Below are 16576 nucleotides of genomic sequence, written 5' to 3'. Positions count from 1 at the left end.
ATGTCCCCTTTAAAACAACTAAAGATTTTGCGCGCGTAACCTCTAGTTGTAATTAAACCCATAGCAATAATGTGGAAACTCAATCGATAATGTTACAATTCTGAGCGCATAATGTAACATTTTGCATATCATTTTACAACGTATAACTTTCGTTCACCACAAATGACTCTTAAAAGCAGTGCCAACATTTTCATATTTTTTTAACCATTCAGCGGACAAATGGCAACAGGCTGATATAATTTAGGGAGCCACTCAATGACATGTAGAACCATCATCAACACGCCCACTGAAGTGGTGTGAGTAACACAGACTTTCTACTCCTCATTTACATATAAGGTCATTTACATTTCCTACAGAGAAAATACTACCTCAGGGGTTGTACTATTCAGGATATTTTCAGGGTACAAATGTCAGGATATGTTGTTCACACATGTGGCCCGTCAGGAGAATATCAGGACTTACACGTGTGTCTGAAAGCAGCTAGTGTGAGCATTTTATGAAATCATAAAATGTGTCAATTTATGGTAACGGGGGTTCAATGGAAAGTGAAGAATACTATGCATGCAAATTACGGCTGTAACGATATGCGTATCGAAACCAAAATCGCAACACTCAAAAGCCACAAACTTGTCTCGCGTGATGAGAAGGCAGAAGCGCGACACGCCCTTGCTAACTCCCATTATCCTTCCAGTCCAGATCCAGCCACGTGATATGAGCTGTTAGTGCCAGGGTTTCCGTTGTCCGGTAATAAAAATATTAAATGTCCGACAAAATTGTATCACTCTAGTCAAATGGTCAGATTGAAATTTGCTAATAATCTGTCTAAATAATAGTCTGCTGACACGCTCCTCGTATCGATGCTGTAAGTCTGCGACGAGATGCCCTCTCTGTGATGACAGCTCTCCGTGGCTACGGAGGATTGCATTTCTAAAAAGTGTTGACATTTTAAAATATAAGGCAACTACTATTGGTAAGTGGAAAAATACGCCCATTCTTGCGTGTGTGTTCTTACCTGTGCCGATGGCATAGCTGTTAAACCGTGTGTGTGTGTGTGTGTGTGTGTGTGTACTTCCGTGTACATGTCGCTTGTCGCTGCCTTTTGTGTTTACATGCAGTTTGTGTGTATGTCACGACCGTGGCGGTTGTGGCAAAGAGGGGAGACGTGCGCAATTGACTGAGTTTAACAAAGATGTATTATAACCAAGTGTGTGTGTACGTAAAAGTGTATGGGTGTAGTGTTGTCAGGTGTAAACATACCTAGGATACAACTAAACCAAAGGAACAAACAATAAGTGGTGCCTCCCAAACGAGAACCACACCGGCACTGGGCTCACAGGTCTACTTAAATAAGCCCAGCTCGGGTGTTGTCAATGAGCTCGTTAAGCTCCCCTCGTTAGGGTCGTGACAGCGCATGTGTGTGTGTTTCCGTGTATGATTGTGTGCTTGCTTGCGGTGTATATATGCGTTCGCGCGTGGCACATGCGCACTTGAGTAACTGGTGCGACAGGCCTGCTATTATAGTAGTAAGATTACTTTCTGTCTATTTTTTCACCCTCTTCAGAAGACTGCGATGCCTTCGGAGACCGTAGCACGCAGCGCGGCGCCACCTCAGAGAGTCTGGGTGTGGACGGCCCAGGCTCCTCCCACATGTCCAGTCACAGCGGGGAGCTGAAGATCCTGAGCGTCTACGGTAAAGGGGAGGGCCCTCTGGCGACGGACGGCCATGACACCCTCTTCACCGCGTCAGAAGTGGAGGCCCTGAACTCGCTGTCTGCGGACCAAAGTGCGGCCAAGAGCCTGGAGCGCGGCGAGCGGCTGGTCTGCCACGAGGAGCTGAGTGTGCAGGTTGGAAATCATCTTCTTATTCAGCATCCAAATGAGAGGCTTCCTCTGTTACAACTCTAAAACACACCCATATTAAACACACACCTTTATGATTCAATGTGTCTCAAATTGGGATTAACAACTATTCTGTGCAAATGAAAGAATACGTCTTGTGTGTGTATCCTTCTTTATGTGGAAAGCAGCAGACCCCAGACACCATTTCAATCAAGGTTGAAGAGGATATTGGTGGAGGCATGCCCGCCGTAGGTTAGTAAGAAACATTGCATCAATGCAAGCAATCAACCTGGATCAGCTGAGAATGTACTCGATTCTACCTGTGCTAAAAAGCCTGGTCCTCTTTTGAGAAGCATCATGACCAGAGCCCTGCTAAAACACGAATGCTACTTATACAGTTCATAGTACAGGGATGGGCATCTTTCATGATAAAGAGGGCCACAATTCTTCATCTTCACCATCAGAGGGCCATGTGACTGTGCACTTCAACCAGACGTAAACTGAGAGCAGCTACACATTGAATTACCACTACCTACAAAATCTTCCAGATTCATAACCTATGTATGGTATGGTGATTGAACCAACATACATTCATTTCATGTATTCCATGCTCAACAGCAACATGATTGGTTAGTATTTTGATCAGTGCAAAGGGCTCACATACATCATCATTCAATGACGTCACTAAACTGAAAAACAGTGGCCCAACATTAAGCGCAACAACTCAATGAACTCAAACCCAACAAGCATGATATTCACTTCAGGGCAGTTGTAGTAGTTGTAGTGGCGACTTAAGTGGAAATCCTTCATGACTGATATCGCTGCTAAGCACACTAGACACATGGGTTTGCCTTTGAATTTTATGAACAGATACTCAGCTTTTCTTCTTTCTTAACCAAGTTTTCTGTAACTCGATTCTTTTTTTTCTTTTTTTTATAAAAATTATGTGCGTGCCCATCCCTGTCATAGTAGAATGATTTACATCTTCTTCATGGCAAACAGGTGTCAGGAATGCTGAATCAGCTCCCAATATAACTACAGTCTTGGTAAAACGGGTGATAGGAAACAACAGATGACCTGGGTTGTGTCTTTATGACCTCCCCTCATCCTTAAACGGCGGAGACATAGCGGTGCCTTCTCAGCTGGAGCCTTTGACCCTTGACCCCCCCAAGGGGGACAAGGAAAATGCATGAATCAACAAATAGAAGTTAGAAAGAAAGAATGTCAAAATATAATTCTTCCAATACACACACAAGTATGTACATATGACATACTGGATCCCTTTGTGCAAATAATGTATTAAAAACCTTTACTTTCTCTCTGTCTTTGTTTTCTTCACTCAAGAAGACGGCAGTGACATTAGAGACCGCAGCACGCAGCGCGGCGCCACCTCGGAGAGTCTGCGTGTGGACGCCCCTGGCTCCTCCCACATGGCCAGTCACAGCTGGGAGCTGCGCATCCTGAGCGTCTACGGACAAGGGCAGGGCCCTCTGGCGGTGGACGGCCATGACAACCTCCTCGCTGCGTCAGAACCGGAGGCCTTGAGCTCGCTGTCCGCTGACCACAGCGTGGCCAAGAGCCTGAACTGCAGCGTACGGCTCGTCCGCCTTGAGGAGCTGACTGGGCATCAGGGCGGCCGTAAGGGCCGGCCCGGTGTCTTGTGCGGAAAGGTTATTCCCAACAATGCCAATATGATCGTCCACATGAGGAACCACGCGGACGAGGAGCAGTACGGGTGCGACCAATGCATGAGGCGCTTCAAATGGCAATGCTCCCTGACGATCCACATGAGGACTCACTCTGGGGAGAAGCCCTACAAGTGTGACCAATGCACGAAGCGCTTCGGTCTGAGAGGCCTTCTGAACACCCACATGAGGATTCACTCTGGGGAGAAGCCCTACAAGTGTGACCGATGCACGAAGCGCTACCGTAAGAAATGTCACCTGAAGCTCCACATGATGACTCACTCCGGGGAGAATCCCTACGAGTGTGACCAATGCACGAAGCAATTCTTTTCGAAAAACCAACTGAAGATCCATATGAGGACTCACTCCGACGAGAAGCCCTACCTGTGTGACCAATGCATGAAGCGCTTCGGTCGGACAACACAGCTGAAGCGCCATCTGATGACTCACTCCGGGGAGCAGCCCTACAAGTGTGACCAATGCAAGAAGCGCTTCAGTCGGAAAGGCAACCTGAAGATCCATATGAGGACTCACTCCGACGAGAAGCCCTACATGTGTGACCAATGCACGACGCGCTTCAAAGATCGATGCAGCCTGAAGCGCCACATGATGACTCACTCCGGCGAGAAGCCCTACAAGTGTGACCAATGCATGAAGCGCTTCGGTCGGACAACACAGCTGAAGCGCCATCTGATGACTCACCGCAGGGAGAAGCCCTACAGGTGTGACCAATGCACGAAGCGCTTCAGTTTGGAAACCGACCTGAAGATCCACATGAGGACTCATGCTGGGGAGAAGCTCTATGGGTGTGACCAATGCACAAAGCGCTTCCAACATCAAGGCGGCCTAAAGATCCACATTAGGACTCACTCCGGCCGGACAACACAGCTGAAGCACCATCTGATGACTCACTCCGGGGAGCAGCCCTACAAGTGTGACCAATGCAAGAAGCGCTTCAGTCGGAAAGGCAACCTGAAGATCCATATGACGACTCACTCCGACGAGAAGCCCTACATGTGTGACCAATGCACGACGCGCTTCAAAGATCGATGCAGCCTGAAGCGCCACATGATGACTCACTCCGGCGAGAAGCCCTACAAGTGTGACCAATGCATGAAGCGCTTCGGTCGGACAACACAGCTTAAGCGCCATCTGATGACTCACCGCAGGGAGAAGCCCTACAAGTGTGACCAATGCACGAAGCGCTTCAGTTTGGAAACCGACCTGAAGATCCACATGAGGACTCATGCTGGGGAGAAGCTCTATGGGTGTGACCAATGCACAAAGCGCTTCAAACATCAAGGCAGCCTGAAGATCCACATTAGGACTCACTCCGGCCGGACAACACAGCTGAAGCGCCATCTGATGACTCACTCCGGGGAGCAGCCCTACAAGTGTGACCAATGCAAGAAACGCTTCAGTCGGAAAGGCAACCTGAAGATCCATATGAGGACTCACTCCGACGAGAAGCCCTACATGTGTGACCAATGCACGACGCGCTTCAAAGATCGATGCAGCCTGAAGCGCCACATGATGACTCACTCCGGCGAGAAGCCCTACAAGTGTGACCAATGCATGAAGCGCTTCGGTCGGACAACACAGCTGAAGCGCCATCTTATGACTCACCGCAGGGAGAAGCTCTATGGGTGTGACCAATGCACGAAGCGCTTCCAACATCAAGGCAGCCTGAAGATCCACATTAGGACTCACTCCGGCGAGAAACCCTACAAGTGTGACCAATGCACAAAGCGCTACAGTCATTGCTCTGCCCTGAAGACCCACATGAGGACTCACCCCCGTTAAGAAGCCCTGCATGTGTGTGCAGAACAAAGCCAGTTGCAGCCAGGGCTGGTGATTGCTATAAGCGAACGAGGAGATTGCCTAGAGCGACAAATTTCTTGGGGGTGCCCTCTAGTGGTGCCCTTAATTCCCACTGATCAAAGAATTAGACCAAGCTAAATAAAACAGTTTATTCACCATGTTTTTTGTAAATAATTTTCCAATGTGGGGGGGGGGGGGGGAGGCAAGACATTATGTAACGTTGGTCAAGTGCTCAGCTGCTGCATTGATCAACCTCGACGTACATTGATTCTCAAAATGAAGAGGTCTAAACTCTTATCTGTTAAATATTCTTTTCTTTTTTTTATCAATTTTTTAATTAGATTGTAACATACAAAACATACAAAGAACGAAGACCTGCGACAGACCTACAAGGCAACTTTATTTAAATAGCACTTTTCATGCACAAGGCAGACTCAAAGTGCCTCTAAACATTGTCATACAATAAAATAAAATAATAGATAAGTAAAAGAAGACATGCAAAGAAATGGGTAAAATAGAAAGTTAACAAGGCATTTTTGTATTAAAATAGAAAATTAAGGCAAAGTTAAAAGGTCTTGTTTTAAAGGTGCTCAGAGTCGGCAAGTCTTAAATCCTCTGGGAGCTTATTCCAGCTATTTGTTGCAGAGTAACTAAATCCTGCTTTCCCATGTTTCGTGTTTACTCTGGGGATAATTAACAGATTGGTCTCAAGAGGATCTTAGTGGTCTAGAAGGCTTATGTAGTGGAAGCATATCAGTTAAATATTTTGGGCCTAAACCATGTAGGGATTCATAGGTTAGCAACATGATTTTAAAATCAATTCTCTGACCTACAGGAAGCCAATGTAACGATTTCAGAATTGGTGTAATATGTTCAAATTTCTTGGACTTTGTTAAAACTCTAGCAGCAGCATTCTGAACAAGCTGAAGCTTCCTCAGAGTTTGTTTTGGGAGACCATTGCAGTAATGACTGGAGAGAGTTGTTAACTATCTGCAATATATCTACTGCTAGGCATTCGAAAACATTCTTCAAGAGGTTGGTAGGTAAAGTATCGAGGCAACAGGTCGATGGCTTTAGTTGTGTCACAATTTCCACAAGATTTTGAGAGTCTATAACATTAAAGCATGCCATCCTTGCCACGTTACTTTTGCCTGAACAGGGTGGTAGTCCAACATTTTTGTCTGAAGTGGAGATATTGATGGCGCGTCTGATGCCTTCAATTTTATCAGTATAAAAAGCTTTATTTATTTTTTCTGCGTGGAATGGAGATCAGGTGGAATTTGTGTTGGGGGGTTGGTAAGTCTGTCAACAGTTGCAAATAGGGTTTTTGCATTATCAGTGTTGGTTTTAATGATATTGGAGAAATATGTTTCTCTAGCACTTTTTAAGTCTAAATTGTAGGCACGGAAGCTCTCTTTATAGATATCATGGTGAATATGAAGTTTTGTTTTACTTCAGATGCGTTCAACCTTCCTGCATTATTTTTTCTGTGCTGTTACAGAAGCAGCTTTTCTCCAGGGTGCCTTTTGCTTTCCAGAAATCGTTTTAACCTTTTAAGGTGCAATGACCTCTATGATAATAGTGTGCAATTCGGTGATTGTCTGGCTTTCATCAGGAATAATTTCCGGGGTGTACAATATGATCTCCAGACGAAATTATAATGTATCATCATATGATGAGGGTTTCTTCAAGAGATTAAAATATTAGACCAGACTAGACCAATTTATAACAGAAGGAATTAATGATAAGTCTTTTCTCCATATAGGCCTATTGTCAATTGCCATAGGTTTGAATGTTGCTTTTATCAACAAGAAATATAATTTCGTGACCAGGCCTCGCGTACCAATACATACAAGAATATATACAATGTATTGAATGCAGTGGTAGTGCTTGCCCTCATTCAACCAAGAGTGGCGATGGTAAAATTTCAAATAAGGGAGATTTTTTTTGAGAGTTTGCCTTTCCAAATTAATTTAATTAAAGGTCCCATGCCATGAAAATAACTAACATTAATATGAGTTCCCGTACGCACTGTATCCCTTTATGCAAATAATGAATCAATACCATTACTTTCTCTCCATCTTTTTTTTGCCTCAGAAGGCGGCAATGACATCAGAGGCCGTTTCTCAATTTGCGTACTTGTGCCTGCTCGTGGACCCGTGAAACGTCATCAGTCGTTGCCCGAGCACTGTTCCAATTCGAAGTAAGCATCAAGCGAGTACTGTCGTAAAACCCGGAAGTGTTCTTGATGCGTGCTCGATCTCGCCGTTTCACCGAGCATGCATCGGAGGTGGCTCGTGTGTACTTGCAACCGCTATAAATCCCTCGCAGCAGTACGATGGCGGAGAATATGGAGAAGACGCACAACTGTAAGCTATTATCTATAAGCTATTAATTGTAAGCTATTATATTATTATATTGTTTCACGAATATCGGTATTTATTATTTTTAACGTTTTTATTAGGCTATCATTGAATTCTCCAACCTGTCAAATCCTACTTGTTTTTCTCGGACGATTTCACTTTTTCGGAGCGGGACAGCTAGCTGTACCTCGACAGGACTTGATATGATGGCCTTTATTATGCATTCGATTAATATAGGCTTACACGTTCTATTTTATCAAGGGACAATTGAAGAAACAAGGGCCCTCATCGAAAGGCGGCGGCAAATGAAGCTCTGTTCACTGGCCTCCGCCACTCCTCTGCTACGGGATGGGAGTGAGTATTGATTGATTTTGAGTGCTTTTATTTCTTGGGGACGGTTCAAGTCGGGTTTCAGTAGTCTTAATTTGTTATGAATAATATGTTACATGTTATTAAAGTGGCAGTGTGAATGTGCTTTAGGGACTTCAGTTCCACTTCTGGCCGGGATATTTCCACCAAACAGGCCATGAAGAAGTGGAACAATCTGAAGCTCAAGTACAAAGTAAGTATACGTTGCCTGTTTATCTGCTTTGTATTATATACTGATTATATTATATATACTGAGCATTCCAGCGATTTGTTCATATGAAAATTAACCTACACACAATACCATTTCAGTGGCCCTTTAAATAGAGTAAGTGTAATTAAGTGTATTACATGAGAATAATTAGTTTGACAGTGCAGTAATTGATATCCCGTTTTCAGTCGCTTAGGGACCCACCCACAGGCAGAGGGGTAGAGGCCGGTACAGCTACTGCCGCCACCTGGCAGTGGTATGGTGCCATGGATGCTGCACTCCAGGGACATCACTCCATCTGTCCGCCCCTGGTTGTTGCATCCAACATGACTGCCGCTACAGGTGGGGTAGTAAGCACACCGGCTTCTACCGCTTCTGCTGAGGAGGCCGGGGGAAGCAGCAGCAGAAAGAGACCCAGGGACAGTCTGCTGGAGCTTTTGAGGGAGCAGGGAGAAAGGGACGAGGAGAGAGAGAGAGAGGCAGTGGCGAGAGAGGCGGAGAGGGAGAGGGCGGCAGCAGTCGGGGCTGAACGGTACCTGTCCCTGTTTGAAAAATTAATCTCCAAGATGTAAATATTATTCTAAATTCATCTGCTCATTCTTGAAAGCAAAAGTGTATTTTTATGTTACATTTCACATGCATACTGGCAAATTCACACAAGGAGTTGCACAAGGACTTCAGGAGGCAAGAGTTTGGAGGAGAAAGTCGCTGCTTTATTAAGCATAAAAAACTGAGACGATATCTGCTGAAAGTTGATGAAAAAAATATATGTACATTTATTGACAAAGCTATGAATATATATATATATATGTGTATACAAAAAAAAAGTGTGTGTGTGTGTGTGTGTGTGTGTGTGTGTGTGTGTGTGTGTGTGTGTGTGTGTGTGTGTGTGTGTGTGTGTGTGTGTGTGTGTGTGTGTGTGTGTGTGTGTGTATGTAATCATGTTCTTGCAGGCAAACATCCAGTCCTGCAGGAGCAGAAACATGGGCAGCAATCCTCGCCCGCCGTGACGCATTGCCTGACAGGTCCCTGTCATCTGCCTCCACGGTGTCACCTGGTCCCTCCTCCTCCTCCTCCTCCAAGATATCCCCTGCTGCCATGCAAATGTTGTGCAGGATGCAGCAGGCACCTACCACCTGGGGGGCCAACAGAGACCGGATCTCCAGATACCGCTGGGAGATGGCCCGCCAGCGGGTTTTGAGGATCCCGAAAGACCTCTCCACAATGTTACGCCCTTTAGCGTACTGTATTGTATCTGTGCCTATTGTATCTGGCTTCAACCTGACCTGGTAATCAAAAATCACATGGATGTATCAGTGTCACCAAACTAACAATTTGTTTCTGTGCATGTGTGACAGGAGAGAAGGAGCTTACCGGCTACAGTGTGGCGGTATGGCGTCATGATGGCCACAGGACGCTGCAGGCATGGGTACCCTCCATCACCCAGCAAGAAGTACCCAGCTGGTGGGTACAGAGCCTGCCTATAAAAGGGAGAACGCCGGAGCACGAGGGCATCATGCACTGACCCCGGGGTCCCCGATGTACACGTCAATAAATGGACCGTTTCCATCGCACATGCCCTGCAGGATGATGGAAGTGAAGAGCTTCCGGTTAAAATAGCTCTTCTTCTGCTCTGCAGGTGGCAAAGCTTTCATGTGGCATCCATCAATGGTCCCAGCAGCACATCTGAAGGCCTCGTGACCTGCAAGGCGAGCAAAGCCAGCCCCCACCGCCTCCATCTCCTCTGCCTTGGGGAAATGAATCACCCTGTGGAGGATGGCCGTCATCTCCTCCACCACGCCATGGACCGTCCTGCAAACTGTGGACAGGGGCATCCCGAAGGCATCTGCCGTTGCCCTGTACGATGCTCCACAGGCCAGCCAGTACACTGCCACCAGCCCCTCCACCTCATGGCTGCTCCATTCATGGACTTTTTGCCGGGGCAGCAAGGCCGGTTGAAGCTCTCCCTGGAGAGCCTGAAGGCTGGCTTCAGGTCCCCTCCAGAGAAAAACACGGCTAGGATGGGCACAGTGATGTTCAGCTGTGTGTACAGCTGTGAGCTGCTTTGGTCCTGGTACCAAACAAAGAAAATAAATATATTTTTACATGCCAATGGTTAAGTTCATATATTTTTAGATTTATTGCTTATTTGTGTATTTTAATGTACAATAAATTGCAATTATGTATTTAATATGTATTGTATGCTGTATACCAGAATTAAAAAACAATTTAACATTTTACTTGTTTGATCAGTAAAAAGGTAAGGGTAAATTCACTAAGGGAAACTTTCCTAGGGCTAGTTATTTTTTAATACATTTCAGCCCGTTTTATATATTGTGTGTAAATTTAAGGGGCTTAAACTTTCTACCCTGTGGTAAAAATGGCAAATTCACCCATTAAAGTCAAGTATATATATCAATATCAACCGATGAAGCGAAAGGTTAAAAACAAGCCATATCAATAAAACACATACGTGAAACAGAGACAACTGAGGATGGCTCGTCTCCTTAGCATCCCCCGCCGCATTCTAGCTCTCCGCTCAACGATGATCCTCCTCAGTTGGGCAGCCTCCTCTTCTGCTTGTAGATAGAGGAAACCCATCGCAACGGCAATCCCTCTCAGATCCATCCTGTAATTTAAAACAATAGCAATAGCTTACTCTTAACTTAAGCTGTTACTCTTAGCAAACAAAACATGCGAGATTCATCTGGCTCCCGAGCTAGCATTGCTATGCCATGTGTGAGCGAACGCAAGACAGAATTCCTGAACATATGCATGTGTGAATAGTGTTAATCAAGCAATCTTATCGCAGATTACTGCGATAACATTGCTTGATGGGACGAGTGACAGTCTTGACATTTTGATCATTCATTACCCCCCTTTGAATGTTAATGGCCCAATGTGCACCAGGTGTGGTATTGGGGTGTGATTTCATCAAGTCATATATTTGTAGCTTAAGTTACACTTAACTTATATATATATTTATATAATATAATAATTATAATATAAGATAATATATAAATATATATATATAATGTCGTGTGTGTATAGCTTATACACATGACAGGAGGACACGCATATCTTTTCAATTTTTATTCATTCAGAATATTTACATAGCCTACTATTTGAAAATGAAAGAAGCTGGGATTTTGTTTTACATCATTTGTTTATATTGTTCAGTAGTATATGCCTAAATGAGGCCGTAGCACAGTTAACGGACGAGCAGAGGTGGTGACGTCATCGAGTCCGCTGCTGTTCCAATAGGGGACTCTCTAAATCGACGCCACTTCGACCTGGGCGGGACTTTACGTCCTACGTCACTCGCTATGGGTTTTCATGTGTGCGCGTAGCCGTTTGTCTCAGGGATCTGTGCACGAACTCCCTTGCACTACAGATTACGAGCGTCAGTGTCTTACGCGATGGAGGGTGGGTGACATTCCTACAGTCTGTGATGATAGGCTATATTTCTACAAATGACTTACTATTACTAGCGATTAACATGACGAAACAACACAAACTAAGCTAACATTAGACTATAGCCATACCAGATAACGCCATACCAGCTAACCCTAACTATTTCTATTAAACTCTGAACCATTTTGCAACAGGAAACTGTGTGTTGGTGCGTCTTAATGCTTCCCACGTCTGCGTCTGCATCTTTCCCACTCCTGGCTAATAGTTTCAGCTTTTGTACTGTATATCAGAAATGATCACCCTGTACCACACTGCTGACTTGTTGATGTTTTGTGAGCACTCACGCATTTCTCTAGGTATCTTACGTTTCCTACTGGAGTCATCAAAACTTTGGACTTTGTTATTGTAAGAAATATTGTGTTGCAAAAACACTTTGTGTCTTACCCTTAGCGTTACCCTAACCTTAACCCCAGTAACATTTCATAAACTACAAGTTACGCAAAATGGCATACAAACATCCAGTCCAATATGAAAGAAAAAAGCTAGCTTCATTAAGGAATCGAACCCCTTATCCCCGCATTAATGAGTTGTTCTCTGACCACTAACCCATCAGGTCTTAGTACATGCGATTTAAGAGTTAACCACTTGACAATCTTAAAACTTCGGTTGCCTAGAAATTGTAAAGACAGTGATGTGTGTACATTGTGTGAGTATCCGTCACTCGCGATGTGTGTGCAGTCCAAAATGAAAGAAAAGACCTTGCATCACTAGGGAATCGAACCCCCAATCATCAGTTGGTCGTTGGTAACTGTAAACAAAGAGATCGCATTTTGTTTAACTGCTAACTAACAAACGGGTTTATGCGTTCACTGAACAAAGATTATGGAAATAAAAGACCACTTTTCCATCAGAAAAATCATCAGAACCGTTATTACCAACCCATATACAGGTACACTAAAGACAAAACCTTTCTCACATGCACACCCATCGCGAGTGACGGCTATGCGCACACATGCATTGCACACCCATAGCGAGTGACGTAGGACGTAAAGTCCCGCCCAGGTCGAAGTTGCGTCGATTTAGAGAGTCCCGTTCCAATCAGATGTCTATGGTTCCAATAGGCCTATCTCACAACTTCCTGGTTCGGCGTTCGATTTTGCCTTCACCGGGTAAAGTGACTTCCGGTCGCGTAGTCCATGATATTTGACAATGGCGCAGTCAAAAAACAAGAGCTTCTGTTGTGTACCTCTATGCGCCAATTCCAAACAAAAACAACCGTATTTGCATTTCCACGACTTCCCAACTAATACAGACCAAAGACAGCAGTGGGTCAGGGCGATCAGACGGGATGAAGGAGTTAATTTCGTGATTCAGAAGGGGAGTACACTGGTCTGTAGTCGGCATTTCTCAGCGGCTGATTATACCGACGGGAGTGCTAGGCTGAATACTGGAGCTGTTCCCAGTCGTTTTGACTGGAACAGCTACACCACAGCCCTGAAGAAAACAGATGTGTATAAACGGGTGTCAGCTCGAAAAGCTGAAGGAGAGGACAAAGCCCAAACGGAACGGAGAGGTACCGGAGAACATGACTACGCGACACGACCACTTGCCGGTAAGTAGATGTGTGCTAACTAGCTAGCTGTTCGGCTATTGTATACTTTTGACAAACATGGCATGGTTAACGTTAAAACATTCAATCAACATCATACGTACTGTTGAACTGGGGTTGCATATCGTCACCCTCTTAAAGTAATGGCCTAAGTCATATTTTCAAGTTGTTCAGAAAACAGAAAAAACTGAACCATATATAGAGTATATGATATTTATGAATCATTTCAAACACAAAGGTTATGACAATAGATTTCTATTGATATACAAATAATGATGTCAGTCAATTGTGTAACATAAGAGGATAAGATGACTTAGGCCAATTTATGAACATGCCTTTGTGATTTACTAAATTTTGAACCTGACTTGGGCCGAATTAATTCTGGAATAAGTGAGGCAAAACAGTGCATTTCTTTTTTTTCCCACTACTGTAACAGACCATGCGGAAGGGTAGGCCTATGCCACAAACATTTGAATATGCTAGTGGAGCACACATAGACTCAGAGGAGACAGAGGGAAGTTTGGCTGTGAATGGCACTTTAATTCAAAGTGGCCGCCATCTTGAAACGCTCATAAAATTGCCTAAGTCACTCTTGTCTAGTGACTTAGGCAAAATAAATTGGCCTAATTCACACTCTTGACATAGGCCATTACACTAAACGGGTAAGATCACATGATCTGTTCAACTGAGGATGTTGGGGATTTTACCAGAGGTGGCTAGCATCACAAAGAGCTGATTTAGGCAAGAAAATCATTTTGGCAAAAAGGTGACTTAGGCCATCACTTTAAGAGGGTGACGATATAGATTCAGATTCAGATTCAGCTTTATTGGCCAGGTTTCCGAACAAACGAGGAATTTGACTTCGGTTTTTGCTCTCTATGTACATCACTCGACATTTAACCTATTGTACGTACTCGCTTGCTCGCAAGTCTGTGCTTGAGGTACGGACTTGCCAAGTACGTACTTGCAAGTCATCGAGTCCGTAGTACGCGTGCTAGGAATTGAGAAACGGCCATGATTCATGCCGATGGTCCGATGGGCTCTACCGGAAGAGGCGTGACTTCGCCAGTCTATTCATCAAACCACCACCACGAACCATATGCAAAATCCTTAAAATGTACAACTATATCAAAACTAAAAAAACCTTTCTTGCATTGTAATGCTCATTAATTTATTTGTATTATTTTTTGACCATGTTCAATAAAAAAAAGAATATTACGGGGAAAGTTTACCTCCCCTTTCTCTGCTTTGCCCGCCCAGAGATTCTGTCTCGACCGCCCATGAGAAAATGAGCTACGATCGTGTGAGTGGCGTGCCACATTCTTCCCTTGAGAGACATCATGGCTCGCAAACGAGCCTCGCAGTTGCTCAGTGTTTGGATGTAGAAATCAACGCAAGTCTGTTTTTGAATTCCTTCATCCAAGCCTCTGAAGAAGCAGTGGGTTAATGGTATTGTCACTGGAAATGCGCCAGTCTGCGCAAAAACATATCACTGACCACTGCCTCCTCAACTTGGGCCAATGCAGAGCTGGACTTGCTCAAAGTCTAGCTCAGTAACAAACCTCCTCGGCTCAGCTACAAACCTCGAAAAAGTAGGTCAACTTACGCTATATCATTGTGTTGCTTTACTGTACATGGTTACCCTTATTATGTAGCTGTAGCATTAGCTCTATAGCTAACAGCCCAGTTACTGTCGCTAATGTAAAGGTAGATGGCATCAGGTATGTGTGTAAATACACACACTGTAACGCGAGTGTTGTACACTTCTTTCTTATTTGGATCACCGATCACCTGAATGAGTGGGGATCATCACACGACAATGGGCACAATTCAACAACGGGGGTACAGTCGCTGATCTCTACTGCTTGGATACCAAGGGAATGTCCCGAAGCTTTAACAATTCCTGCTCACCCTACTACAAACGAATACAACTGTCTTTTACCAGCTACTGGACCGCAGTAGTTCTAGCATTTTACTGATGAGGTGATAATTATGGCCGGTTAACTCTTCCTAAATGCATAGCCCACTCATGTTTTCCCCTTCACGCCTGATTCAAATCAAAGGGTTATTAGCAGATTTCTGCAGAGCTTGATGTCATGGTATTGAGATGAACTTGTAAGATATATGAACTATAAAATATTTAAACAAATAAATCATGTAATATCATTTTCATATAACTAATACTACTAACTAAACATGCTTATCTTATATCTTCTTACAACTTGCACCTGGAATATATACAAAGTAATGTATTGAGTGCTGATTTTAGTTTGTTGCCTCTACACAGACCAGCACATCAAGTGTTTACATTCGGCAGCTTATCTCAAGGGATGTTGCCTGCCAGACAGAACACCTGGAAACACATACTGTAGGCACACAGCTATCCTTAAAGACTTTGCAGCCCCATTTTAAAAGTGAAGGTGTGTACTTTCTACATTGAGTATTTTTTATATTTCTTTGATGTAGTAGATTCTAGAAAGCATAGATTCTAGGCTGATGCTAGATTCTACCTGCGCTAAAAAGCCTGGTCCTCTTTTGAAAAGCAAGAACCCAGAAGGGTTCAAAATGTTGAATGTATTCTAAATGTTAGCTGATCAGCTTACAAGGAAGAAAACTTTGTCGCTTTTTGTTGTCAAAATAGAATATTTGCGCTTGTCTCGTATATCATGTTGTGCTCAGATTATTTTGCGCTGGTGTTCGTTGAGTTTCCTCCAACTGGTCACCCGCTTGAGCTTTGAGTCTAGGGAGGAGGGTGCTGGAGGAGACGTCACTCTCCAAAACTGTCAATCTGTGTCTGCAGTACACATTTTAAACCCTCTGTGTCAATGTTACAGACGCATATATTTCAAGAGTTGCTGTTACGTGTACAAATACACGATGCCTCCCTTTATGCAAATAATGTATCAAAACAATTACTATGTTCTTTTTTTCTCCTACTGCAGAAGACTGCGATGCCTTTGTAGACCGCAGCACGCAGCGCGGCGCCACCTCGGAGAGTCTGGGTGTGGACGCCCCTGGCTCCTCCCACATTTCAAGTCACACTGAGGAAATGAAGATCCTGTGCGTCCACGGAAAAGGGGAGGGCCCTCTGGCGACAGACGTCCATGACACCCTCTTCACCGCGTCAGAAGTGGAGGCCCTGAACTCGCTGTCTGCGGACCACAGCGCGGCCAAGAGCCTGGAGCGCGGCGAGCGGCTGGTCTGCCGTGAGGAGCTGAGTGTGCAGGTTGGAAATCATCTTCTTATTCAGCATCCAAATGAGAGGCTT

At 44.5% G+C, this 16576-nt stretch overlaps 2 protein-coding genes and 1 long non-coding RNA gene across 4 annotated transcripts; all 3 read left to right on the top strand.

Annotated features, from left to right (window-relative positions):
• Positions 1 to 2029: 2029 nt before the first annotated feature.
• Positions 2030 to 5505, top strand: LOC115541302 (zinc finger protein 431). 2 transcript variants are annotated; one of them, XM_030352985.1, is made up of 2 exons: positions 2030 to 2091; positions 3184 to 5505. In XM_030352985.1, exons 1-2 carry the CDS (start codon positions 2079 to 2081, stop codon positions 5325 to 5327), a joined length of 2157 nt encoding a protein of 718 aa, XP_030208845.1. In that variant the 5' UTR covers positions 2030 to 2078; the 3' UTR covers positions 5328 to 5505. The 2 variants fall into 2 exon arrangements, with proteins under 2 accessions (XP_030208845.1, XP_030208846.1); XM_030352986.1 differs by having other exon boundaries at positions 2036 to 2091; positions 3187 to 5505.
• Positions 5506 to 7683: 2178 nt separating this feature from the next.
• LOC115541326 (uncharacterized) lies at positions 7684 to 10522 on the top strand. Its single transcript, XR_003976326.1, has 5 exons — positions 7684 to 8062; positions 8189 to 8270; positions 8474 to 8817; positions 9239 to 9749; positions 9925 to 10522. It is a non-coding gene; the product is annotated as an uncharacterized LOC115541326 (long non-coding RNA).
• Positions 10523 to 12776: 2254 nt separating this feature from the next.
• LOC115541312 (THAP domain-containing protein 2) lies at positions 12777 to 16501 on the top strand (the record flags this gene model as incomplete). The annotated part of the gene is made up of 2 exons (XM_030353001.1): positions 12777 to 13311; positions 16251 to 16501. Coding segments are annotated over exons 1-2 (654 nt in total), but the record flags the coding sequence as incomplete, so codon positions are not given.
• Between the last annotated feature and the right edge of the window lie 75 nt (positions 16502 to 16576).

This window comes from Gadus morhua, chromosome 4 (genome assembly GCF_902167405.1).
Source record: "Gadus morhua chromosome 4, gadMor3.0, whole genome shotgun sequence".
In the NCBI taxonomy this organism is placed as follows: Eukaryota; Metazoa; Chordata; class Actinopteri; order Gadiformes; family Gadidae; genus Gadus; species Gadus morhua.
The sequence above is the reverse complement of the archived record's forward strand: the minus strand, read 5'-3'. Positions and strand labels throughout refer to the sequence as shown.